Source organism: Prunus persica, chromosome G4 (genome assembly GCF_000346465.2).
Source record: "Prunus persica cultivar Lovell chromosome G4, Prunus_persica_NCBIv2, whole genome shotgun sequence".
Classification (NCBI taxonomy): Eukaryota; Viridiplantae; Streptophyta; class Magnoliopsida; order Rosales; family Rosaceae; genus Prunus; species Prunus persica.
In genome coordinates, this window is record NC_034012.1 from 8,157,677 (window position 1) to 8,182,567 (window position 24,891).

Here is a 24,891-nt window from a genome sequence, read left to right on the forward strand (position 1 = left end):
AAAAAAAAAGTATTTGTTTATTAGCATGAGGATGATGATTGATTAATAACAGTTCAATAATCAGCAGACCTGCAAACCATTAAAATATTGGGTAATGATGAGGAATTAAATAAGCACGCACACCATCTGTGGGAATTGAAATAAAATAAATGGCCTATGTGTTGCGTGGGAAATTTATATGTCAAAAGATATAAAAGTTTTCATCTCTCACATCACAAATCAAAAGTTTTTCAATGTCAAGTGGGAGGTAGCACAACTCAACAACAAAAAATCCTTCTTTGTTGCTAGACAATTTATAAACTCAAATATATCTTTCTTGCAGACTATGAAAAATCTTAACTGATTAATTGTTTCCAAGCAGTCAACATTACCCTGCCAAACACATTTTGTGATCCCTTCCCGCACATTAGAACCACAGACGACATGTTTGGTCTAACACAGGCACGTCGTTGCACACATAACAGACCCACATTAACATTTCGGACATGTTTTTTTATTGATAAGAAAAGCAATTACAAGGTTAGATAGGCCCAAATTTAAATTTAAGCCATATTATAGCCTCGACCCAAGTTTTAATGGTTTGATTTGAATTGATTTCTTAACTACACTTGACCAATTTTGAGAGTGATATTTCGCAACCTGGTTAAATCGGGCTGGTTGACACACTAAACTTGAAACCGCAGTATCAAACCGGCCCGTGTGCACCCGTCTTTGAAGGAAGGGGTCACTTTCGAATTTAGCCATGACATGCTGATCCGCCAGGGTAACGTATGCCTCTATTCCGCCAGTCTCTTTGGTGTCGACGAAAACTATTAGGTTGTTCAAGGGTAGTGGCTGTATGCCCACCCATGCCGGTCTCCCCCAACCAAAATCCATATCATAGAGGGGAAATCTGCACAAACTACTGAAGTAAGACGTAACTACCTTCCCTGCAGATCTAATAGAAGTTAGAGCAAGTCGGTTCATGAATTTGAAGTGCTCATCACCCTGTTGTAGCCTTTTCAGGTAGTCCTTGTCAATCTTACTTATTTCTTCTCGTACACGCCTCACCATGCCGTGACAAGATTCTTCATCTTCATCATCATAATCATCATCCCCACTACTACTAATCATGAAAAAATGACAAATATTTCCAAATGAATTTTGTTGCAATGGTGGATCAATCCTGGGGCGCAGGTTCACAGTCTGGATCACCATATGCAACTTATTCTTATCATCAATATTTTGATCAGGATCAGCCTTGGTAGCTTCCACAAATCGCCTCCATATGAAAGCCGACAAGGTCTCAACACGTGACGGGCGTTTCTCATTGTTTTCCAAGCTTGTATATTTTTCTCTGAGGTCCTCTATCGCAGAGGAATCGAACACGAACCTCTTTGTTACTTTGTTCTTGGTGATACCGGAGTGCGAGTAGTACCTGGTCATCTCCTTGGGTGGGAAGAGTGTGGCTGAAACAAATTCCGGATGCTCTATTTTGGCTTCAAGATTATCATATTCTCCGCGGGAAATGGCAGCCCAAGTTTTGGTGGGCATGAGCATAGATAGTCCATCTGCGAGCTTGTGAGAAACGCTTAGACCAATGGCGAAGCCTCCACATTCGAACATGTTGAGCTGGACACCTAGGGAAAATTCATTATGATCATGTGCCTCAAAGGGGACAAATTTCTGGAGGTCATCAGGGACCGGATCATTGAGAAAATCACACAGCTGGCAATTGGGTTTTACTTGACCTTCAAGGTAGGGTATTCCCTCGTCATTGCAGTCTACAAAATGGTTCTCGACTCTGAGTCGGCCGGCTAGTGGGTAGAAAAGGGTCAAGACCTCGGATAAGGACTTCTTAAGGTGTTTTGATATATATTTCAGTAATGGTGGGCGGGGTCTTGCCACTGAATTCATAGAAGAGGACCAAGGAGGAATAAATTGGGGGATTTATTTGATCAAGAAAGGAAAACTGATGGCGTCGAAGATGTTTAGGGGTTGGAGAAAATGGTTTGATGATCTCCTTGGAGATTATTTCCACTTCAACGTTCATTATCTATTGATTGTGGTTCTCACTTCTGTGTGTTGTCATGGGATTTATCCCACACTATAGGTCTTTATTTAATGTAGCACCAGGCAGATAAATAATTAATAATAATTGAATAAGTGACCACTATTAAGATAATTATATTATCGGCCATCTATGAGAATTAAAATAAAACAAATAATAGAGCTAACGAGGTCTAGTCCAATAGAAAATGGTATTGATTTGCAGATTAGTGGTCTCAAGTTCAACCTCTTATGGCATCTTGGTAATGTGTGTGTGTGTGAGAAACATCTTCCCTTGTAATTTAAACTACTGCTTGTACTAAAATAATTATAATATAATAATAATAAATAAATAAATAACCCATGTGTTGCGTGGGAATATGAACTTTATATATAATAATGTGACCCTCATTTTTTTTATATCGAACTGCATGTGAAAAGATCTAGGGTTAAGGAAGCGGGTTAAGACAAAATGGATTAATTAATCTCACAATTCAAAGTTTTCTGCTGGTTTTTAAATCTCTAGTGGGTAGTAGCACCACTCTCCCGGTGGAGGGGGATCAACTCGACCTATGTAAAATAATGAAATGGCAAAGCCTATGCCTGCCCCTTCACGACCGCGAATCCTTCAACAACCCCACAACACAACTCAACAACCCCAAAATATGAATAAATATCAACTATCATTGTTTCCCTGCAAAGCCTTATAAGGTTCAAGTCAATATTACCTGCCAAACACATTTTGTGATGGTAAACAGATCCAGATGAAGATATTCAAAGCCTATACTTTATAATATATTAATAAAATTAAAAAACCGGTTATACTCTTTAAATATATTATATTTTCAAATTATAGCTGCACGGTTAAATTATTTATTAATAAATAAATAAAAGGCTGCCCAAGCAATTTTGAAATTTTGTGGCCTACTTCCATTAGTTTATAATTTATAGTTATTAATTTGCTAGTTTCAACGTATCAATTTTTTCTGCTTCTTTTTTTTCGTGAAAATGTTTGTCTTTGAATTACCTCATTATCTCGAATGCTACTAAATAATGTTATTGCACACAATATTTAACTAAAACAATTTTTTCTTCTTTAACTAAAACAAAACAAAACAAAACAAAAAACTCGGGTATCAACCAATCATTGGCACCAGTTGCTCCCCATTCACACGATTTTATATTAACAAAAACAATAAGTCTGCCATAAAAATGCGAATCTAAACCAGTTTTATGGCTCTTTCCTTCCCTTGGGGAGCAAAACAGAGCTAAGTACCAATATAGCCTATAGCTCCTCCAATTTCTTCCACATCCTAGACACCCCAGAATTTTTTTGTTTGTGCCGTATGAACTGCCCCAAATTAAATTATAACTCAAAAACATGTGTGTTGCATAATATGAAAATCTTGAGTCATTGTTTCCCAGCTATGCCTACAAGGTTCAAATCAAGCTTACACGGCGAACCCATTTTGGTGACAGGAGCATTAACATGCATCAGAAAGTTTGATGATCATCTACCGACCCTTTAACAATGTAGTGCTGAAATTATTTTCTGACAAATCACGCGCCCTTGACAGATCATCAGGGAGAGTTCGTTCGGTGTAAAAACCAGGCTGCTTTGGTGGAAGCAATGCAACCTCACTGCTCAGCATTAGAACCACAGATGACATGCTGGGTCTATCTTCAGGTACTTGTTGCACGCATAACAGAGCCACATGAAGACACCGTAACACTTCAGATATGGTGCACGAATCGCTTAGCGACTTATCGATCAGTTCCAGTGGTGTATTTTGGATCCACAGTGTCCAAGCCTAAAACAAATTAAGACATATGTTGTGTTAGTAGGTTGGATTTCATGTCCCTATCCCTCCATGTACACAACAGATGGAGAATTGTTACTTGCATACCCTCTATACTAGTATACTTTAAATGGCAGGCCATTGGAGGAGGTGTATTGAGGATTGCACCATCAAAATAAAATAGTTTCTGTACTTACATGTCCAAGAAGGTTAAGATGGTGATCTGGATGCCAAAATCCCCTGTTCCTCTGCCTACTCAGTATCTCTAGCAGTACAACACCAAAGCTAAATACATCTGATTTCGTCGAGAAAATTCCATCTACTGCATATTCAGGAGGCATATAGCCACTGGGGAATGAAATTGCAGTGAGAAAGAATTTCAAAAGCAGTAGAGCGCAAAATTCAACCATAAAATAAGTTTGCAAACTTACTATGTTCCAACCACTCTATTAGTATTGGCTTGACTTTGATCGCCACCAAATATTTTGGCCAGGCCAAAGTCAGAAATCTTTGGGTTCATATTATCATCAAGCAAAATATTGCTAGCTTTCAGATCTCTATGGATAATCCTTAATCTAGAGTCTTGGTGAAGATAAAGAAGTCCTCGAGCAATTCCATTAATAATGTGAAAGTACATAGGCCAGTCGAGCAATTTAGCTCTTTCCTGGTCTGAAAAATTTTGAAGCATGTTAATTAGTTCAGTACCACATTGAATTTCAGTAGAATAAGGGGAGGATGATATGATTCAAAATCTATGTGGTTCAACTGGGAGAGGAACATACCAAAAATAAAGAAATCCAAGCTTCTGTTGGCCATGAATTCATATATTAAGATTTTTTCGTCATCTTGAGTGCAACAACCAAGAACCTTTACAAGATTGCGGTGCTGTAGTTTGGCTATCAGTATAACTTCATTTTTGAACTCCATCGTTCCTTGTCCAGAATCCTTTGAGAGCCTCTTAACTGCAATTTCTTTCCCGCCTATCAATGTACCCTATGGAATGGATCATCATTCAGAAAAGTCAATAAATGTTGTTTCACAAAATTGCTCAACTTTAGACCCAAAAAAAAGCCTACATGTAGTTTTTTTTTTTTTTTTAAACCTGGTATACGGGTCCAAAACCGCCTTCTCCCAGTTTGTTTCTGCTTGAAAATCCATTGGTGGCATGAACTATTGTGTTCAAGTCAAATAGTGGCAACTCCATGTCTTCCCGGTCTTCTCCAAGGTAATCCTTTCTTCTGACTACTGAAACAGTAGGAGATCTCTTCAGCCAGTTGTGGACAGTTGCACTTACGAAATTAATGCTAAAGTTGCTAACCCATATCTAATGAATTTTTCATAGAAAAATACTTTTGATTTAATTTTTTGTGCCAGAATCTTGCAATCATTTATTTAACACGATTAAGTCCATCTCTGAGAAATTTACCTTGATTTCTGAGTTTCTTCTTTCGTATATACAAGATAAACCCCACTATTAGCATTCCCACCAGAAAAAGTACAGAGCTGATTACAATTCCAGCTAGCCTTTTCTTGTTGAACTTGCTCTTTTTCTCAATATCATCTGAAAGATCACAAGTGTAATATAATAAGCATGTCATTTGGAGAGCAATTTTTCGTGTTGCAGTTAATTGAGATTCTAATATTCCTTATTTTAGCATGCATTACATAACTGCAGATTGAGAGCACCATGGCCAACAGCAGAGACAACCAAACAACACTTCTGGTTTTCATGGTAATACTTCTGGGTAGAAAAACAAGTGTCTGTTCCTGATTATGGGCCGGATCTAGGAAATGCTCTAGGTTTACCGAACTGCTTAAAAATTAAAACGAACTCATTTTCCCCCGACCTCAGAAAATAAGTGATAATTAATGTTATCTACTGTTGGAAAGAAGAACAAAAGTAAGATCAGACAAAATTCTAAAAGCCACCTAGTTCTGAAGAAGCCAGCCGTATATAGAGGTCTTGAGAATCAGATTGGAAGGTTCTTATGTCAGTGAGGTCTCCAAACCAAAGCAAGCAGCCACTTCCTCCATCCCTGATATCTAAATTTGCATATGACGTACATGAGCAGTTTTCCAAACATAATCCCTTGCATTCCTTGAGGCTCTTGCTCTTATCAAACCATGAGGAAGATGTGTCCGGCAATTTAAAGCTAGTGTATTTAAAGAAGCCATCATTATAGCTGCAAGATAATGGAGTATTTCGAACACACCCATCAGACCAATTCTGTGAATTCCATTGTTCTGGCGATTTTGGTATAAATCCCTTCAAGCATGTACATACAGGAGCATTACTGATGTTGCAGCTAGAATATGAACCACAGAAGGCATAAATTTCACACTGGTCTTGTTGGGTTGAAAAGAATGGTTCCCAACTATGTGTGTTTTCAATCCATGTGAACCACTGTGCAATGCCAAATGGGTTCAATGCATATCGCGAGAGCATAGACTTGTTTAGGAGTCTGTACTCATAATAAACCTCATCCTTGTTCAAGAAAAATTCAAACTCAGATAGTGGGTTTGGTCGACTGATAGATCCTGTTAATCGAAGGCCGTTCGATGAACCTGATCGAGTTTTTATCTTAGCTCCCTTCATAACAACAAGTTGTGGTAAACCATAAGGAGTCATCCGTAGTGAAAACTCTCCTCGAGCAGGATCTTCTGTGCTCTTCCAAGACGAAACATACCTTTCTAAACCAGTAACGAAGTCCCATCCAAGCTTCATTTCTGGTAGGAATGTGTCACAAGGATAATCAAAACTCTGCCACAGGAAGTTATCAGGGTTAGTTTCGTTTGCATTTTTCACAACAAGATTTCCCGAATCCAATAGTTGTGATACTGGATTATCTACAGTTCTTGATGAGTTGGATGACCATACAACGCCGTTTGAGCTATTGAGAAGGACTAGAACTCCTTGATCAGTGACCTTTAAAACTCCTGAAGAATCATCAAGTGGTGTTTCTCTGTTGGCTACCCATACTACTATCTCATTAGAAATAGTGTACCATATCCCCAGGTATCGGCTTGTCAATTTACCAGGGCTGAAGAATCCTAGTTGAAAGGTTCCACCTGCTGAAACTAGAGTTTGATCACCTCTAATATATTGATTTGGAGAGATAGTGTCTAGTGTATTTGTAGTGGAGGTTCTCACGAAGGAGAATAATAATGAGCACACAAAAAGGGTTCTCAAGGCAATATTCTGATCAGAATGCATAACTTTAGTGAAAAAAACAATATATAACATATATGCAGAGAAGTTAGAAGAAGTAAAATGGAAGATCTCAAGCGTTCGATTGGCTATAAGCTTGTTTTGGTCTTTATGGCTTTCTTCCTTCAACCTCTGTGTCAAGTTTCAGGGCTATTAAGTCTTTTGTTAGGCTTGGATTTCTTCAATGACAGGGCAACTTGGTTTAAAAAAACTTGGTCTCAGCAAAAGAAACTCATAAATTAATACACATGTTGGTCACAAGAGGAAGACTCAGTGAAGTTGACAACCTATAAATTTACTAAAACAAAAGAAATAGATTGTCGAGAAGCCTTACTGAGCAAGAAAAAGACCTCTCCCCCAGCTTCCATGAAGCTTCACTTGTGTCTCTGAAAATCCAACGTCTTTCAGTAAACATATTGATCATTCCAACCTCAACATCTAAGATCACCATCATGTCAGGTCCTGTGCTTCAATGGCCCAATTCAAAGCCAGGATGAGTAAACGAGTCAGTCATGTTTGTGATTCCCAAGCAGAAACAAAACTTGAAATCGAAAATTCGATTAATGTTGAAAAATGAAAGCTTTTTCTTCGAAAACATTACTTCTAGAGCAGAAACTGTTGCATGCCAGAGCAATGCAATCCACCTATGTTAAGTACAACCTTCACATGCATACTTGCTCTGCCCATAACAATTTCAGCTTTGGAAATAATGTTTCCAAGCAAGCTTTTGTTTTTCCTGTCACAACCTTGTTCATATGAAAAAGATGAGCTTAGCAGTTAGCTGGTGTCATCAAAGTCTGAAATTCAACAAAGCTAAATAAAGTCATAATAAAATTTCATCAGCATTCAAGTATATGTGTAATATACTAGTATCTACCAAGACTAAAATTTTGTCTGCTAGACAAACCGTTGCTATGACTTTTGTATTTTCTTTTAGAAAGATACGAAAATGACTCATTTGTTGACAAAACTGATCAAAACTTGAACATATTCACACTGCATCATTAGTTCGTTTCTAATGTTTTTGCTTTGAACACACATGAAAAAGTCACAAGTTTTTCTCTCACATTTTTCTGTCAACCAAGGAAATGTAAATTCAGACCACATTGAAAACCTTATCAAATGGTTAAAAGAGTATTTATCCATGATTTAAAAGCTACCCATCAACATCTCTCATCTCACCTGAGCCTTAGGTTCTTGTAATTTTACTGTAATTCCGAGAATGTGCGACGTGCCCGTCACATGTTCGACCAAATTCCTGAACCAGACTGGCGAGCATGGACAACATGAATCCATAAAGCCTTACACTTTGAGCGCTTGGCAAATTTCGAACCAACTGCATTCAACAAGTCTGCTCTGCTCTTTAAAATTCTCACAATGTGTTACTTGCTGCTGAGCTGACAATTCTGTAGCTTGGTACTTTTGTTTGTCTGCTGTTCTTGCGTTTTTTTTTTTTTTTTTGGCTGAGATCTGGTGCTCTACTTCTATGGTTGGATTATTATGCCATATATAGCATCAATATTTTTTAATTGCATAGATTTTTTTATAAATATTTCGGTTCTTTAATTAAGACAGTAAAATACTCGGGAATCAACCAATCATTGGCACCAGTTGCTCCCCATTACAGGATTTTATATCAACAAAAACAATAAGTCTCTGCCATAAAAATACAAATCTAGACAAATTTTATGGCTGTTAACTTCTCTGGGGGAGCAAAACAGAGCTAAGAAAAATAACAGCAAGCCTATAGCTCCTTAAAGTTTCTACCACAATCCAAAATTTTTTTGTTTGTGCCGTAGGAACTGCTCCAAATTAACTTATAACTCAATAACATGTGTGGTCCACAATATGAATAATCTTAATTCAATGTTTCGCATCTAAGCCTACAAGGTTCAAGTCAAGCTTACATGCCAAACACATTTTGGTGACGGTACACAGGAGCATTAATAGGCACCAGACAGATTGAAGATCATCTACCGAGCCTCTAACAATGTAGTGCTGAAATTATTTTCCGACAAATCACGCACCCTTGACGGATCATCAGGTAGAGTTCGTTCGGTGTAAAAACCAGGTTGCTTTGGTGGGGGCAATGCAACCTCACTGCTCAGCATTAGAACCACAGATGACATGCTTGGTCTATCTTCAGGTACTTGTTGCACGCATAACAGAGCCACATGAAGACACCGTAATACTTCGGATATGGTGCACGAATCGCTTAGCGACTTATCAATCAGTTCCAGTGGAATATTTTGGATCCATAGTGTCCATGCCTAAAACAAATTAAGACATTTGTTATGTTAGCAGGTTAGGTTTCATGTCCCTATCCCTCTATGTCATAACAAAAGGAGAATTGTTACTTGCATACCCTCTATAATAGTATACTTTAAATGGCAGGCCATTGGAGGAAGTACTTAGAGGATTGCACCATCAAAATAAAATAGTTTTTGTACTTACATGTCCAAGAAGGTTAAGATGGTGATCTGGATGCCAAAATCCCCTGTTCTTCTGCCTACTCAATATCTCTAGCAGTATAACACCAAAGCTAAATACATCTGATTTCGTCGAGAAAATTCCATCAACTGCATATTCAGGGGGCATATAGCCACTGGGAAATGAAATTGCAGTAAGAAAGAATCTCAGAAACAGCAGAACGAAAAATTCAACACGAAAATAAGTTCAAGCCTTACTATGTTCCAACCACTCTTTTTGTATTACCCCGACTTTGATCGGCACCAAATATTCTGGCCAGGCCAAAGTCAGAAATCTTTGGGTTCATATCATTATCAAGCAAAATATTGCTAGCTTTCAGATCTCTATGGATAATCCTTAATCTAGAGTCTTGGTGAAGATAAAGAAGTCCTCGAGCAATTCCATCAATAATGTGGAAGCACTTAGGCCAGTCGAGCAATTTCGCTCTTCCCTGGTCTGAAATTTTTTTAGTATGTTAATTAGTTCAGTACCACGTTGAATAATAAGTATATAAGGGGAGGATGATATGATTCAAAAGCTATGTGGTTGAGTTGGGAGAGGAACATACCAAAAATATAGAAATCCAAACTTCTGTTGGCCATGAATTCATATATTAAGATTTTTTCGTCATCTTGAGTGCAACAACCAAGAAGCTTTACAAGATTGCGGTGCTGAAGTTTGGCTATCAGTATAACTTCATTTTTGAACTCCCTCATTCCTTGTCCAGAATCCTTTGAAAGCCTCTTTACTGCAATTTCTTTCCCTCCTATCAATGTACCCTATGGAATGGATCATCATTCAGAAAAGCCAACTTGACGCAAAAGTAATCTAGTTTTAGTTGAATTACTTTATCTTACCTGGTATACTGGTCCAAAACCACCTTCTCCCAGCTTGTTTCTGCTTGAAAAGCCATTAGTGGCATGAACTATTGTGTTGAAGTCAAATAGTGGCAACTCTCTGTCTTCCCGGTCTTCTCCAAGGTCATCCTTTTTTCTGACTACTGAAACAGTAGGAGATCTCTTCAGCTAGATGTGGACAGTTGCACTGATGAAATTAATGCTAACCCCTATCTAATGAATTTTTTATAGTAAAAATACTTTTGATTTAGTGTTTTGTGCCAGAATCTTGCAATCGTCTATTTAACATGATTAAGTCCATGTCTGAGAAATGTACCTTGATTTCTGAGTTTCTTCTTTCGTATATACAAGATAAACCCCGCTATTAGCATTACCACTAGAAAAAGTATGGAGCTGATTACAATTCCAGCTTGCCTTTTCTTCTTGAACTTGCTCCTTTTCTCAATGTCATCTGAAAGATCACAAGTGCAATATAATAAGCACGTCATTTGGAGAGCAATTTTCATGTTGAAGTTAATTGAGATTCTAATATTCCTTTTTTTATAAATAAAACAATGGATTATGCCAGATTAGCTCATGCACAAACGTCCACAACCCTCAAAGAGGGGATCAACACATTCTGGGAGCCCCCGCCGGTCCCCTTGATCATAATTTTATTAATAGACAAGAAACATAAAGAAAACAAGAATAGCAGAGGGGACCTAACCAAAACCCTGCAGGAAAGAAAGACAGTGATACAAAGGCACATCAACATGCTGACCCAAGAAACCAAAACTCTGAAATCTGTCCATGATTATGGTCCGGATGTAGAAAATGCTCTAGTTTTACCGACCTGCTTATAACTACTACCTCCTCAACCCCCTCTAAAAATAAAAAAATAAAGACAAAAAAGAACTCATTTCCCCTGACCTCAGAAAATAAGTGATAATGTTATATATTATTGGAAAGAATACCAAAGGTAAGATCAGACAAAATTCTAAAAGCTACCTAGTTCTGAAGAAGCCAGCCGTATATAGAGGTCTTGAGAATCAGATGGCAAGGCTCTTATGTCAATGAGGTTACCGAACCAAAGTAAGCAGCCACTTCCTCCATCCCTGATATCTAAATTTGCATATGCGGTACATGAGCAGTTTTCCAAACATAATCTCTTGCATTCGTTGAGGCTCATGCTCTTATCAAACCATGAGGAAGATGTGTCTGGCAATTTAAAGCTAGTGTATTTAAAGAACTCATCTTTATAGCTGCAAGCTAATGGAGTATTTCGAATACACCCATCAGACCAATTTTGTGAATTCCAATGTTCTGTCGATTTTGGTATAAATCCCTTCAGGCATGCACATACAGGAGCATCACTGGTGTCGCAGCTAGAATATGCACCACAGAAGGCATAAATTTCACACTCATCTTGTTGGGTTGAAAAGAAGGGTTCCCAACTATGTGTATTTTCAATCCATGTGAACCACTGTGCAATGCCAGATGGGGTCAATACATATCTTGAGGGAATAGACCTGTTTAGGAGTCTGTACTCATAATAAACCTCATCCTTATTTAAGAAAAACTCAAACTCAGATGGGGTTGATCGTCTCATAGATCCTGTTAATTGAACGCCGTTCCATGAACCTGATCTAGTCTGTATCTTAGTTCCCTTCATAACAAAAAGTTGTGGTAAACCGTGAGGACTCATCCATAGTGAAAACTCTCCTCGAGCAGGATCTTCTGTGCTCTTCCAACACGAAACATACCTGTCTAAACCAGTAACGAAGTCCCAACCAAGCTTCATTTCTGGTAGGAATGTATCACAAGGATAATCAAAACTCTGCCACAAGAAGTTATCAGGGTTAGTTTCGTTTGCATCTTTCACAACAAGATTTCCCGAATCCAATAGTTGTGATACTGGATTATCTACAGTTCTTGATGAGTTAGATGACCATACAATGCCGTTTGAGCTATTGAGAAGGACAAGAACTCCTTGATCAGTGACCTTTAAAACTCCGGAAGAATCATCAAGTGGTGTTTCTCGGTTGGCTACCCATACTACTATCTCATTGGAAATAGTGTACCATATCCCCAGGTATCGGCCTGTCAATTTACCAGGGCTGAAGAATCCCAGTTGAAAGGTTCCACCTGCTGAAACTAGAGTTTGATCATCTCTAATATATTGATTTGGAGAGAGTGTGCCTAGTGTATTTGTAATGGAGGTTCTCACGAAGGAGAAAAATAATGAGCACACAAAAAGGGTTCTCAAGGCGATATTCTGATAAGAATGCATAACTTTAATGAAGAAAAAAAAAGCAATACATAACATATATGCAGAGAAGTTGGAAGAAGTAAATTGGAAGATCTCAAGCGTTCGATTGGCTATAAGCTTGTTTCAGTCTCTATGGATACTATTTAAAAGTAAGCCCCAAAAGGCCTTACTTTCTCTGTCCAACTTTACCTGGAGATGTACTTCTATATATGCGCTCTAGATATTAATACGACAGTCATGGAGGATACTTCAACCTGGTATATGTCAATTTTCTTCAGTTCACACAATGCTTCTATTATACAGTCTAGATTGCCAATCAAATTGAAATTTAAGATGCAATATGTCTAGTATTGACAACTATTAGTATGATTATGGCTTTCTTCCTTCAACCTCTGTGTCAAGTTTCAAGGCTATTAAGTCTTTTGTTAGGCTTGGATTTCTTCAATGACAGGGCAACTTGGTTTAAAAGAACTTGGACTCAGCAAAAGAAACTCATAAATTAATACACATGTTGGTCACAAGAGGAAGACTCAATGAAGCTGACAAAATTGACTAAAACAAAAGAAATAGATTGTCGAGAAGCCTTACCAAGACTAAAATTTTGTCTACTAGACAAACCGTTGCTATGACTTTTGTATTTTTTTTTTTTTTTCTTTTAGAAAGATACGAAAATGACTCATTTGTTGACAAAACTGATCAAAACTTGAACATATTCACACTGCATCATCAGTTCGTTTCTAATGTTTTTGCTTTGAACACACATGAAAAAGTCACAAGTTTTTCTCTCACATTTTTCTGTCAACCAAGGAAATGTAAATTCAGACCACATTGAAAACCTTATCAAATGGTTAAAAGAGTATTTATCCATGATTTAAAAGCTACCCAACAACATCTCTCATCTCACCTGAGCCTTAGGTTCTTGTAATTTACTGTAATTCCTAGAATTTGCGATGCGCCCTTCACATGTCCGACCAAATTCCTGAACCAGACTGGCGAGCATGGACAACATAAATCCATAAAGCTTTACACTTAGAGTGCTTCAATGGCCCAATTCAAAGCCAGGATGAGTAAACGACTCAGTCATGTTTGTGATTGCCAAGCAGAATAAAAAAAACTTTAAATCAAAATATGGATTAATATTGAAGAACGAAAGCTTTTTCTTTGAAAACGTTACTTCTAGAGCAGAAACTATTGCATGCCAGTGCAATGCAATCCTCCTATGTTAAGTACAACCTTCACATGCATGCTTGCTCTGCCCACAACAATTTGAGCTCTGGAAATAATATTTCCAAGCAAGCTTGTTTTTCTTAGCACAACCTTAGCAGTTAGCTGGGGTCAAGGATTAGCTCAGCTCAAGCTCAACTGAAATTCAAAACTGATAACTTATGGAAAACCCAATTTGAATTCAACAAACATAAAACATAAAATTACCTAAATGGATGGATTCTTTTACATTGTTAGCAATTCACATATTTTCTGCTTGTTAGTTGACAGTTTTATATACCTAGGGGGAGTAAGACCATAGTTAAATTTTCTTCTTCTTTTTTTGGTAAGTACCATGAGGTGTCTGGGCCAGCTTGCTCGCACCTCGACTAATCCCCACTCGCGGATCTAAGCCTGCCGCTAGCCACCAGGTGTTGTAACTGCTGGGACTCGAACTGGGAAGCGAACCTAACCGAACCCCAGAACCTTACCCAAATGGCAGACAAACCACTGGGCCACTCTTGGTTGGTTTTCTGCAACAACCCAAAAACCCCAAATCCTTTCTTTGTCGTAAGGTAGGAACTGCTCCAAGCAAACTTCAATTCAATCACTTCTTTCTTGCATAATATGGATAATCCCAGGTCATAGTTTTCCTGTAAGGTTGTAGACAACCAGCCATATCCAGTATGTGATGGTAGAGAGAAGCATGAACAATCACCAGAATCATGATCTACCGTCCCTCTACCACTGTAATGAAATTATCCGCTGAACATGGGGGCATCATTGATGGTGAACCGGGGACACTTCGTTCAGTGTAAAAACCAGGCTGCTTTGGTGGAGGCAAGGTAATATCACTGCTCAACATCAGAACCACAGATGACATGCTTGGTCTATCTTCAGGTACTCTTTGCACACATAACAGCCCGACATGAAGACACCTTAAAACTTCAGATATGGTGCACGAATCACTTAATGTCTTATCAATCAGTTCCAATGGTTTCTCTTGATTCCATAGTGTCCATGCCTTAAAAAATTGAAACATATATGATATGTTATTAGGCATATATGGCATGTCATTGAATTCAAGGAGGTGCTTCGAAGATTGCACCATCTAATTCACTAGTTTCTTCAAAGTAAAATGATAGTACTTAATGCTTTATACTAACATGTCCAAGAAGGTTAAGGTGGTGATCTGGGTGAGAAAATCCCCTGTTCTTTTGCCTACTCAACATCTCTAGCAGTATAACTCCAAAGCTAAAGACATCAGATTTCATCGAGAAAATTCCATCAACTGCATATTCAGGAGACATGTAACCACTGCACAATCAAATTGCAGTGAGTAAGAAATTCAACAAAAACAGCACAATGTAAAATGTAACCATATTAAATATACTTACTACGTTCCAACCACTCTTTTTGTATTACCCTGACTCTGATCACCACCAAATGTTTTAGCGAGGCCGAAGTCTGAAATCTTAGGGTTCATACTATTATCAAGCAGGATATTGCTAGCTTTCAAATCTCTATGGATAATCCTTAATCTAGAGTCTTGGTGAAGATAAAGAAGCCCTCTAGAAATTCCACCAATAATGTGGAAGCACGTAGGCCAGTCAAACAACTTTTGTCCCTCTTGATCTAAAGAAAATTTGAGACTGTTAACTCTATGCAACATTGAATCCTTGTGTATATAAGATTAAAGGCGAAGAATGGTATTGACTTAAAAGCCATATGTTGGCTTTAGAGAGAACCATACCAAAAATAAAGAAGTCCAAGCTTCCGTTGGGCATGAATTCATATATCAAGATTTTTTCATCTTCTTTAATGCAACAACCCAAAAGCTTTACAAGATTGCGATGCTGAAGTCCGGCTATCAGTATAACTTCATTCTTGAACTCCTGCAGTCCTTGTCCGGAATCCTTTGAAAGCCTTTTCACTGCAATTTCTTCCCCTCCTATCAATGTACCCTATGGATCATCGTTTAGAAAAGTCTTAAAACTTGTATCACATAAATAGCTCACTTTAGTTGCATAAAATATTGTTACCTTATACACAGGTCCAAAACCACCTTCTCCCAGCTTGTTGCTGCTTGAAAAGTCATTGGTGGCTTTAGCTATGGTGCTCAAATCAAATAGTGGTAACTCCATGTTTTCCCTGTCTTCTCCAAGGTAATCTTTTCTGCAATCTATGCTTCTGACTCCTGAAATGACAAGGAGATCTCCTCAGCATGGATAAATAGATGTGTAAGAATTCTATTGGTTAACCAATTGGTCAAATCACAATATGCCATGTGTCCCAATTTAATTGGTTCAATGCGAAACCCTAAGCCAAATCTTGGAACACAAGAAAATCACACACTATAATCTAATGCAAATTTCATAGTAGAGATACTTTGATTTAATTTTTTGTGCCCGAATTTTACAATCATGTATTCGAAAGAATTCAATTTTTACCTTGATTTCTGAGTTTCTTCTTCTGTATATACAATATCAATCCAATTATTAACGTTCCGACAAGAAAAACTGCAGAGCTGATAAGAATTCCAGGTAGCTTTTCCTTGTTGAACTTGCTTTTTTTCTCAATTCCATCTGAAAGATCACAATTGAAACAAAATTTTCATGCAATTCGGTAAAAAATTTATCATGATGCAGTTACTCTGAATCTAACACCAACTTATTTTAGCCGTACTCTGCATAACTGCACATGAAGCAGGCCAACCCAAGAAATAACACCATTTGTGGTTTTCATGCTATTACCATTGGGTAGAAGAACATGTAGTTCGACTTTTACTATGGACCTAGATCTAGGTAAAGCTCAGTGATTCTAACCATGCTGCTTCTAACTGCTGCCCCCATCAAACCCCCTTCCAAAAGAAAAACATAAAAAGTAGACGACAAACTCATTTTCCCTTAACCTCTAAGTATATTGTGATATTGTTATTGGCTAGAAAAACAAAAATAAGATGAAATAAAAGTCAAAGAGCTACCAAGTTCTGAAGCTGCCATCCGTATATAGAGGTCTTGACCACCACCGGGAGTGAATTGTCTTATGTCAGTGAGGTTACCAAACCAAAGCAAACAGCCAGTTCCTCCCTCCCTGACATCTAAATTTGCATATGCCGTACATGAGCAGTTTTTCAAACATAATCCCTTACATTCCTTGAGGCTCATGCTCTCATCAAACCATGAGGAAGATGTGTCTGGCAATTTAACACCAGTGTACTTTAGGAAGCCATCTCCATAGCTGCAAGCCAATGGAATCTTTCGAACACACCCATCAGACCAATATCCCGAATTCCAATCTTGTGGAGATTTTGGAACAAATCCCTTCAAGCATTCACATGAGGGAGAGACATTCATATTGCAACTAGTATATGCGCCACACAAGGCATAATTTTGACACTGATCTGCTTGGAATGTAGAGGAAAGTTCCCAACTATGTGTTTGGTGCACCCATGTGAATCTCTGTGCAATGCCTGATGGATTCAGTACGTATCTTGAGAACGTGGACCTGTTTAGGAGTCTGTACTCGTAATAGATCTCATCCTTGTCCAACACAAATTCATGCCCAAGTATTTGGTTTTCCTGTGTTTGTGGAGGATATGGATATGCTGTAAAATAAATGCCGTTCCATGACCCCGCTGTAGCCATTATCTTAGCTCCTTTCATAGTATCAACTTGTGGGAAACCACGACGATCCATCCGTAATGAAAACTCTCCTGGAGCAGGATCTTCTGTGCTCCTCCAAGACGAGACGTACCTATCTAAACCAGTAACTAAGTCCCAACCAAGCTTCATTTCTGGTAGGAATGTGTCACAAGGATAATCAAAACTCTGCCACAAGAATTTATCAGGGTTAGTTTCATTTCCATCTTTCACAACAAGATTTCCAGAATCCAAGAGTTGTGACACTGGATTTCCTGCAGTTGTTGATGAATTTGATGACCATGCAATCCTGTTTGAGCTATTGAGAAGGACTAGAACTCCTTGCTCGGTGACCTTCAAAACTCCTGAAGAATTGCCAAGTGGTATTTCTCTGTTGGCTACCCATACAACTGCCTCAGTATCAAAAGTGTACCATATTCCCAAGTATCGGCCTTGTGATGCACCGGGGCTAAAGAATCCAAGTTCAAAGCTTCCACCTGCAGAAACTAGAGTTTCACCATCTCTAATATATCTACTTGGAGTGATTGTGTCTAGTGTGGTTGTAGTTGAAATTCTTAAGAAGGAGAAAAACAAGAAGCACACAAAAAGGTTCCTCAAGGCTTGCATTGATATTCTGGGACTATATACTTATCCAACGAAATTATGCAGAGGAGATGGAAGTACCAAAACGTAAAAGTACAATATATGTTTCTGTACTGATAATAAGTAAGCCTATATTTGTTAGACTTGGTTTTCTTATTTTACACGGCACCTTGGTTGGAAAGTTGGTCTCTGTGGAAGAAAGTCATGGACTTTGGGCAATTAGGACATGCAATACAAGGCCATTTCACCAGAGGAAAAAGACTCAACCAAGTTGATGGCTGATAATTGACCACGTGTGTGTGTGTCATCTCCAGTGGTAGATTGCCAAACAAATTTATTGTAGAATTCTCATATAAACCCACATGACAAATACCCAGCAGCCATGAAGCTTCACTTTTGGTTAACATATTTGACTTTTGCAACCTCAAAAAGAGCCCAAAATAGCCATCATGCATGCATGTCAAATCTTAAATGGAATTCAAGGATTAGCACAACTCAGCCTCTACTTAAATTCAACTGTGGTAGAAATGGGGTATGCAATGGTAAATATAGCGGTGCACCTTCAATTCATCTTGCGTATGTTACATAACACTATGTTTTCATCTTTTACTGTTATCAGTGTTCATTCTAAGATTTGTGCATCAGGAAATAACTAATTTAAAAATAAAAATAATAACCAATTGGGCTGCGATGTGAATTTCAACAATCGTAAAATTCACATTTTCTGGTTGTTAAATATCATTACTTACAGCATACCTTGGGGGAGTAGAAACAGAGTAAAATCAAATGAATGGCAAAGCAAAGCTCCAAACCAACTTCTAATTCAACGAATTTTTCTTGCATAACATGAATAATGATAATGTCTCATGTCATTGTCTCCCACCTAAGACTACAAGCATCAGGTCAATCTGCCAAACACATTCTGTGATGATAGACAGAACCATCAACAAAGCACCCAGAACAAAAATCTACCGAGCCTCGATCACTGTAGTGCTGAAATAATTCACTGAAAACGGGCGATTCCTTGATGGTGATTCAGGGACACTTCGTTCAGTGTAAAAACCAGGCTGCTTTGGTGGAGGCAAAGTAATATCACTGCTCAGCATTAGAACCACATATGACATGTTTGGTCTATCTTCTGGTACTCTTTGCACACATAACAGCCCCACATGAAGACACCTTAACACTTCAGATATGTTGCACGAATCATATAACGTCGTATCTATCAATTCCAGTTGTTTATCTTGAATCCATAATGTCCATGCCTTGAACAAATTGAAAAATAAATGAGATGTTAGTAGGATGACATGTAATTAGAGCATGGCTACATTCTGTCTATACTTTTATATGGCATGTCATTGGAGAAAGTGCTTAGAACATTGCACTGTCTAATTCGCTAGTTTTTTCAAAGTAAAATGATGGTACTTAATGCTTTATACTCACATGTCCAAGAAGGTTAAGGTGGTGATCTGGATGAGAAAATCCCCTGTTCTTTTTCCTACTCAACATCTCTAGCAGTATAACTCCAAAGCTAAAGACATCAGATTTCATTGAGAAAATTCCATCTATTGCATATTCGGGAGACATGTAACCACTGCACAATCAAATTGCAGTAAGTAAGAATTTCAACAAAAACAAAACAATGTCAAATTTAAACCATACAACAAGTATACTTACTACGTTCCAACCACTCTATTTGTATTACCCCGACTTTGATCACTTCCAAATGTTTTAGCTAGGCCGAAGTCTGAAATCTTAGGGATCATATCATTATCAAGCAGGACATTGCTAGCTTTCAAATCTCTATGGATAATCCTTAATCTAGAGTCCTGGTGAAGATAAAGAAGCCCTCTAGCAATTCCACCAATAATGTGGAAGCACGTAGGCCAGTCAAGCAATTTTTGTCCCTCTTGATCTGAAGAAAATTTCAGGATGTTAACTCAATGCAACATTGAATCCTTGTAGAATAAGATTAAAGGTGAAGGATGGTATGACTTAAAAGCCATATGGTTGGCATCAGAGAGGACCATACCAAAAATAAAGAAGTCCAAGCTTTTGTTGGGCATGAATTCATATATCAAGATTTTTTCCTCTTCTTGAACGCAACAACCCAAGAGCTTTACAAGATTGCGGTGCTGAAGTCTTGCTATTAGTATAACTTCATTTTTGAACTCTATAGTTCCTTGTCCGGAATTCTTCGAAAGCCTTTTCACGGCAATTTCTTTCCCTCCTATCAATGTACCCTATGATCATCATTTAGAAAAGCCTTAAAACTTGTATCACAGAGTAGCTCACTTTCGATGCATGAATTTATGTTACCTTGTACACAGGTCCAAAACCACCTTCTCCCAGCTTGTTGCTGCTTGAAAAGTCATTAGTGGCTTTAGCTAGGGTGGACAAATCAAATAATGGTAACTCCATGTCTTCCCTGTCTTCTCCAAGGTAATCTTTTGTGACTCCTGAAATTGGTAGATCTTCAGCATGGATAAATATATGTGTAAGAATTCTATTGGTTAATCAATTGGTCAAATCACCATATGCCATGTGTCACCATTTAACTGGTTCAATGCTTTACCCTAAACCAAATCTTGGAACACAAGAAAATCACACTATCGAAATTAAATACTAATAATCTAATGCATATTTCATAGTCGAGATACTTTGGTCCATGTTGAGATATTTACCTTGATTTCTGAGTTTCCTCTTTCGTATATACAATATCAATCCAATTATAAACCACACAAGAAAAACTGCAGAGCCGATGAGTATTATGGGTAGCTTTTTCTTCTTGAAAGTGCTCTTTCTCTCAATTCCATCTGAAATATTATAATTAAAACAGAATCTTCATGCAATTTTCTCATGTTAAAGTAATTGTGAATCTAAACTAAAACCAACTTATTTTAGCTACACTTTGCATAACTGCAGATGAAGCAGCAAGGCCAACCCAGGAAATCTCCACCATTTGTGGTTTTCATGCTATTACCATTAGGTAGAAGGACATGAAATTCGGGTTTTCATGCTGCTTCTTACTGCTGCCCCATCAAACCCCCTTCCAAAAGTAAAACATAACAAGCAGACAAAAACTCATTTTCCCTTAACCTCTAAATATATTGTCAATATGTTTTCCACTATTGTCTTGAAAAACAAAAACAAGATCAAATAAAAGTCTAAGACTTACCAAGTTCTGAAGCTGCCATCCGTATATAGAGGTCTTGACCACCACCGGAAGTGAATTGTGTCATGTCAGTGAGGTTACCAAACCAAAGCAAACAGCCAGTTCCTCCCTCCCTGATATCTAAATTTGCATATGCCGTACATGAGCAGTTGTTCAAACATAATCCATTGCATTCCTTGAGGCTCATGCTTTTGTCATACCATGAGGAAGATGTGTCTGGCAATTTAACCCCAGTGTAATTTAGGAAGCCATCTCCTGAGCTGCAAGCCAATGGAATCTTTCTAACACACCCATCAGACCAATATCCTGAATTCCAATCTTTTGGAGATTTTGGTACAAATCCCTTCAAGCATGCACATATGGGAGAGACATTGACACTGCAACTAGTATATGCACCACACAAGGCATAATTTTGACACTGATCTGCTTGGACTGCAGAGGAAAGTTCCCAACTATGTGTTTGGTACACCCATGTGAATTGATGTGCAGTGCCTGATGGATTCAACACATATCTCGAGAACATGGACGTGTTTAGAAGCCTGTACTCATAATAGACCTCATCCTTGTTCAACACAATTTCATACTCCAATGTTGGGCTTGCTTGTGTTTGTGGATTATATGGATATCCTGTAAAATGAAGGCCGTTCCATGACCCTGGTCTAGACATTATCTTAGCTCCTTTCATAGTAACAACTTGTGGGAAACCACGACGATCCATCCGTGATGAAAACTCTCCTGGAGCAGGATCTTCTGTGCTCCTCCAAGACGAGAGGTACCTCTCTAAACCAGTAACCAAGTCCCAACCAAGCTTCATTTCTGGTAGGAATGTGTCACAAGGATAATCAAAACTCTGCCACAACAAGTTAACAGGGTTGGTTTCATTTCCATCTTTCACAACAAGATTTCCTGAATCCATGAGTTGTGATACTGGATTCCCTGCAGTTGTTGATGAATTTGATGACCATACAATCCTGTTTGTGCTATTGAGAAGGACTAGAAGTCCTTGCTCAGTGACCTTCAAAACTCCTGAAGAATCGCCAAGTGGTGTTTCTCTGTTGGCTACCCATACAACTGTCTCAGTATGAACAGAGTACCATATTCCTAAGTATCGACCTTTTGATGTACCAGGGCTAAAGAATCCCAGTTGAAAGTTTCCACCTGCTGAAATTAGAGTTTCACCGTCTCTCATAGATCGACTTGGAGAGATTGTGTCTAACGCGGTTGTAGTTGAGATTCTTATGAAGGAGATTAACAAGGAGCAGACAAAAAGTCTTCTCAAGGCTTGCATCGATATTCTGAGACTATAAAAGTTATGCAGAGAAGATGGAAGAAGCAAAAGCTAGAAGTAAAAGATATGTTTCTATAATGATAATAAGTATGCCTACCCTTGGTTTCGAAAGTCTTGCGGACTTGGGTTTCATATAAGCTAAAATGAAAGACGAGTTTCTATAATGACATGATAAGGTCTGGCTTAACAAGGAAACCTTAGATGATTGGGGACAGGTGCCGACAATTCCAAGATAGATGTATTATTCTCTTAATGCTAAGGAAAAACAGAGGACAACCAAGTGGGCCTTTGCGATATTGGGCTTGCGGGTCTGAGAAGAGAGGTTGTATAATGAATCACTGCTCAACTTTTGACACAACACCTTGGTTTCGAAAGTCTTGGCCTTGGACTTTGGTTTCTTACCCTTTATATTTGACAAATACGTTTCTCTCCCCCAGCTGTCATCACAACATGTTTCAAAAGTTGTATCTTTTGGTTAACATATTGACCTTTGCAACCTCAGAAGAGTCAAAGATGGCATGCACGTCAAATCTTATATGGAATTCAAGCATTAAATTCAACAGAAAACGGTAAATTACTAAAGTTGATATTTGTGGCGGTTGTTTTGTTACATATATTGTCAACCAGGTTCAAACTTGAAATTACTATTCTGGAAGTCAAAGTTCTTTTCATAAGGCTTAGACTCCGATGCAGGGACGAATGCAGCTAATGGGCTGTATGGGCTATAGCCCATGCCAAAAAAATTTTGATTTTTAAATGTGATGTAGTCTTAGCCCCAAAAAAAAATATCTATAGCTAAATAGAAGGGATAGCCCCCACTTCGTACCTACATTCATAGCAAACAGAGTCAAAACCTACTTGAGTGGTAAAAAACAAAAAAAAACAGAAAGCATCAGTTCGTGAGGGTGAACGCAAAGAGGCCAACAAAGCCAGAGGCACCCCACCAATAATTGGTCCAGCTCCAGTTCAACAAATTAACAAGCCAATTTCTCCTCTTTTTGTTTGTTGAGGTAATTTTCTTCACTTAGTTCTTATTAGGGAGTTATAATTATATTTTTTTATAAACAACATTTAGGGATTTTTGAATTTGGGAACTTTTGAATATGCTTACATACATCATTCATGTTATAGGTTATACTTATAATGTCATATCATCATCGAAATCCTTAGAGAGTGAAGAATATTTTGCATTTTTTTAAGATGACATTAGTGTACCTGATATTAGTGTGCTATCATTTTGTGAACAACATGACATTAGTGTACCTGATATGAGTGCTCGTCATAAAATGGGTAGAGGTCGCTCTTGTCAACAACAGGATTCTATTACAGTTGAGCATTATTTCCGGATTAATGTATTTAATGATGTAATAGATTTTCAGTTGGTAGAGTTAAATACTAGATTTTCATAGCAAACCGTGGAACTTCCTTATCTTACCTCAACATTGGATCCCCGTGATTCATTTAAGCGGTTTAACATTGGTGATATATGCAATCTTGCTCGGAAGTTTTATCCTCAAGATTTTACTACCACTAAGTTGCATGCTTTACATCAACAGTTGGGATTTTATAAGACTGATATGGATCGTCTTCCAGCCTTCAAGAATCTTGATTCTATTCCTAAATTACTTAAGTGCTTACTTGAAACAGGGTTAACACACACCTACCACTTGATTGATAGATTGATTCGTTTAGTGTTAACTCTTCCAGTTTCTACAGCAACAATAGAAAGTGCATTTTCTTCTATGAGACTTATCAAAAATCAACTTCGGAACAAGATAGAGAATGAGTTTCTTGCTGATTGTATGATACTTCACATTGAAAAAGAATTTGCTGATAGTATCGATAACGAATCAATAATTAGTGATTTCAACTCTTTGAAGCCTAGAAGGGTGCAACTCAAATAGTTGTATTATGTATTTGCATTGCATATTTATTTATTATTGTCTTTTTTTACTAGTTTATATCTCATGTACTATATACATTTTGAGGGTAAGGCTCAATATGTCCCCCTGATTAAGTGTATAATGTTTATTATCAATGAAATTCATTCGTACCATCGAGTTTGATTATAAGGGAAATTCAGCCCAGTGGATTTCAAAATCCTGGATTCGTCCCTGCTCCGATGGACATTGCTTTGGTGAAATTTGGATTATAAATCAAATATAATCAAATCAAAGAGGTGATTAATCTAAATCCCTGAAGAAAAACCATTCAATAGAAAACTGCAACAGTGATTTCAACTCCTAATCAAAATGTTCTTACAGACTAGTGCTGAAATTTGCATTTGTTTAAAGACTAGTGCTAAAATATGCTTTACTCACTGCTATGATTAACAAATTAGTTCTTAATTCAAATGCTGAAACAGCTCTAGC

The 24,891-nt window shown here is 37.9% G+C and overlaps 4 protein-coding genes and 1 pseudogene across 11 annotated transcripts; all 5 read right to left on the bottom strand.

Moving 5' to 3' along the window:
- LOC109949021 lies at window positions 472–2,032 on the bottom strand (annotated as a pseudogene).
- LOC18779879 (G-type lectin S-receptor-like serine/threonine-protein kinase At4g27290) lies at window positions 3,398–7,485 on the bottom strand. Of its 3 annotated transcripts, none has more exons than XM_020563226.1 (8): window positions 7,370–7,485; window positions 5,757–6,896; window positions 5,254–5,388; window positions 4,930–5,072; window positions 4,610–4,820; window positions 4,259–4,496; window positions 4,025–4,175; window positions 3,398–3,839 (listed from the first exon to the last, which is right to left on the bottom strand). In XM_020563226.1, the coding sequence occupies exons 1-8, from the start codon at window positions 7,401–7,403 to the stop codon at window positions 3,543–3,545; spliced, it is 2,349 nt and encodes a 782-aa protein (XP_020418815.1). In that variant the 5' UTR covers window positions 7,404–7,485; the 3' UTR covers window positions 3,398–3,542. The 3 variants fall into 3 exon arrangements, with proteins under 3 accessions (XP_020418815.1, XP_020418814.1, XP_020418813.1); XM_020563225.1 differs by having other exon boundaries at window positions 5,757–6,899; XM_020563224.1 differs by lacking the exon at window positions 7,370–7,485 and having other exon boundaries at window positions 5,757–7,346.
- On the bottom strand, window positions 8,619–13,502 carry LOC18781140 (G-type lectin S-receptor-like serine/threonine-protein kinase At4g27290). Of its 4 annotated transcripts, none has more exons than XM_020563222.1 (8): window positions 12,295–13,502; window positions 11,349–12,177; window positions 10,678–10,812; window positions 10,362–10,504; window positions 10,073–10,283; window positions 9,723–9,960; window positions 9,490–9,640; window positions 8,619–9,305 (listed from the first exon to the last, which is right to left on the bottom strand). In XM_020563222.1, exons 1-8 carry the CDS (start codon window positions 12,664–12,666, stop codon window positions 9,009–9,011), a joined length of 2,376 nt encoding a protein of 791 aa, XP_020418811.1. In that variant the 5' UTR covers window positions 12,667–13,502; the 3' UTR covers window positions 8,619–9,008. The 4 variants fall into 4 exon arrangements, with proteins under 4 accessions (XP_020418811.1, XP_020418812.1, XP_007212862.2 ...); XM_020563223.1 differs by lacking the exon at window positions 12,295–13,502 and having other exon boundaries at window positions 11,349–12,006; window positions 12,104–12,181; XM_007212800.2 differs by having other exon boundaries at window positions 10,362–10,501; window positions 11,349–13,502.
- On the bottom strand, window positions 14,027–18,668 carry LOC18779612 (G-type lectin S-receptor-like serine/threonine-protein kinase At4g27290). Its single transcript, XM_020563229.1, has 7 exons — window positions 16,796–18,668; window positions 16,263–16,397; window positions 15,855–16,009; window positions 15,566–15,776; window positions 15,210–15,447; window positions 14,979–15,129; window positions 14,027–14,836 (listed from the first exon to the last, which is right to left on the bottom strand). Exons 1-7 carry the CDS (start codon window positions 18,078–18,080, stop codon window positions 14,543–14,545), a joined length of 2,469 nt encoding a protein of 822 aa, XP_020418818.1. The 5' UTR covers window positions 18,081–18,668; the 3' UTR covers window positions 14,027–14,542.
- Window positions 18,834–22,663, bottom strand: LOC18780147 (G-type lectin S-receptor-like serine/threonine-protein kinase At4g27290). 3 transcript variants are annotated; one of them, XM_007213584.2, is made up of 7 exons: window positions 21,235–22,663; window positions 20,741–20,872; window positions 20,376–20,515; window positions 20,089–20,299; window positions 19,734–19,971; window positions 19,500–19,650; window positions 18,834–19,321 (listed from the first exon to the last, which is right to left on the bottom strand). In XM_007213584.2, exons 1-7 carry the CDS (start codon window positions 22,517–22,519, stop codon window positions 19,025–19,027), a joined length of 2,454 nt encoding a protein of 817 aa, XP_007213646.2. In that variant the 5' UTR covers window positions 22,520–22,663; the 3' UTR covers window positions 18,834–19,024. The 3 variants fall into 3 exon arrangements, with proteins under 3 accessions (XP_007213646.2, XP_020418816.1, XP_020418817.1); XM_020563227.1 differs by having other exon boundaries at window positions 20,376–20,530; XM_020563228.1 differs by lacking the exon at window positions 20,741–20,872.

Excerpts from the sequence above, each read along its gene's own strand:
- LOC18779612 (XM_020563229.1), bottom strand. The coding sequence starts at position 18,080 with ATGCAAGCCTTGAGGAACCTTTTTGTGTGCTTCTTGTTTTTCTCCTTC. Across the intron at positions 16,010-16,262 it reads GAAGAAACTCAGAAATCAAG|GAGTCAGAAGCATAGATTGC; the intron begins GTAAAAATTGAA and ends TTGTCATTTCAG. Across the intron at positions 15,130-15,209 it reads AAAAGAGTGGTTGGAACGTA|TGGTTACATGTCTCCTGAAT; the intron begins GTAAGTATATTT and ends TTGATTGTGCAG.
- LOC18781140 (XM_020563220.1), bottom strand. The coding sequence starts at position 12,666 with ATGTTATGTATTGCTTTTTTTTTCTTCATTAAAGTTATGCATTCTTAT. Across the intron at positions 9,961-10,072 it reads TTTGGATTTCTATATTTTTG|ACCAGGGAAGAGCGAAATTG; the intron begins GTATGTTCCTCT and ends AAAAAATTTCAG. Across the intron at positions 9,306-9,489 it reads ATCTTAACCTTCTTGGACAT|GCATGGACACTATGGATCCA; the intron begins GTAAGTACAAAA and ends AATTTGTTTTAG.
- LOC18779879 (XM_020563224.1), bottom strand. The coding sequence starts at position 7,071 with ATGTTATATATTGTTTTTTTCACTAAAGTTATGCATTCTGATCAGAAT. Across the intron at positions 5,073-5,253 it reads GAAGAAACTCAGAAATCAAG|TAGTCAGAAGAAAGGATTAC; the intron begins GTAAATTTCTCA and ends CTACTGTTTCAG. Across the intron at positions 4,497-4,609 it reads CTTGGATTTCTTTATTTTTG|ACCAGGAAAGAGCTAAATTG; the intron begins GTATGTTCCTCT and ends AAAATTTTTCAG.
- LOC18780147 (XM_020563227.1), bottom strand. The coding sequence starts at position 22,519 with ATGCAAGCCTTGAGAAGACTTTTTGTCTGCTCCTTGTTAATCTCCTTC. Across the intron at positions 20,873-21,234 it reads GATGGCAGCTTCAGAACTTG|ATGGAATTGAGAGAAAGAGC; the intron begins GTAAGTCTTAGA and ends ATAATATTTCAG. Across the intron at positions 20,300-20,375 it reads GTTTTGGACCTGTGTACAAG|GGTACATTGATAGGAGGGAA; the intron begins GTAACATAAATT and ends TGATGATCATAG.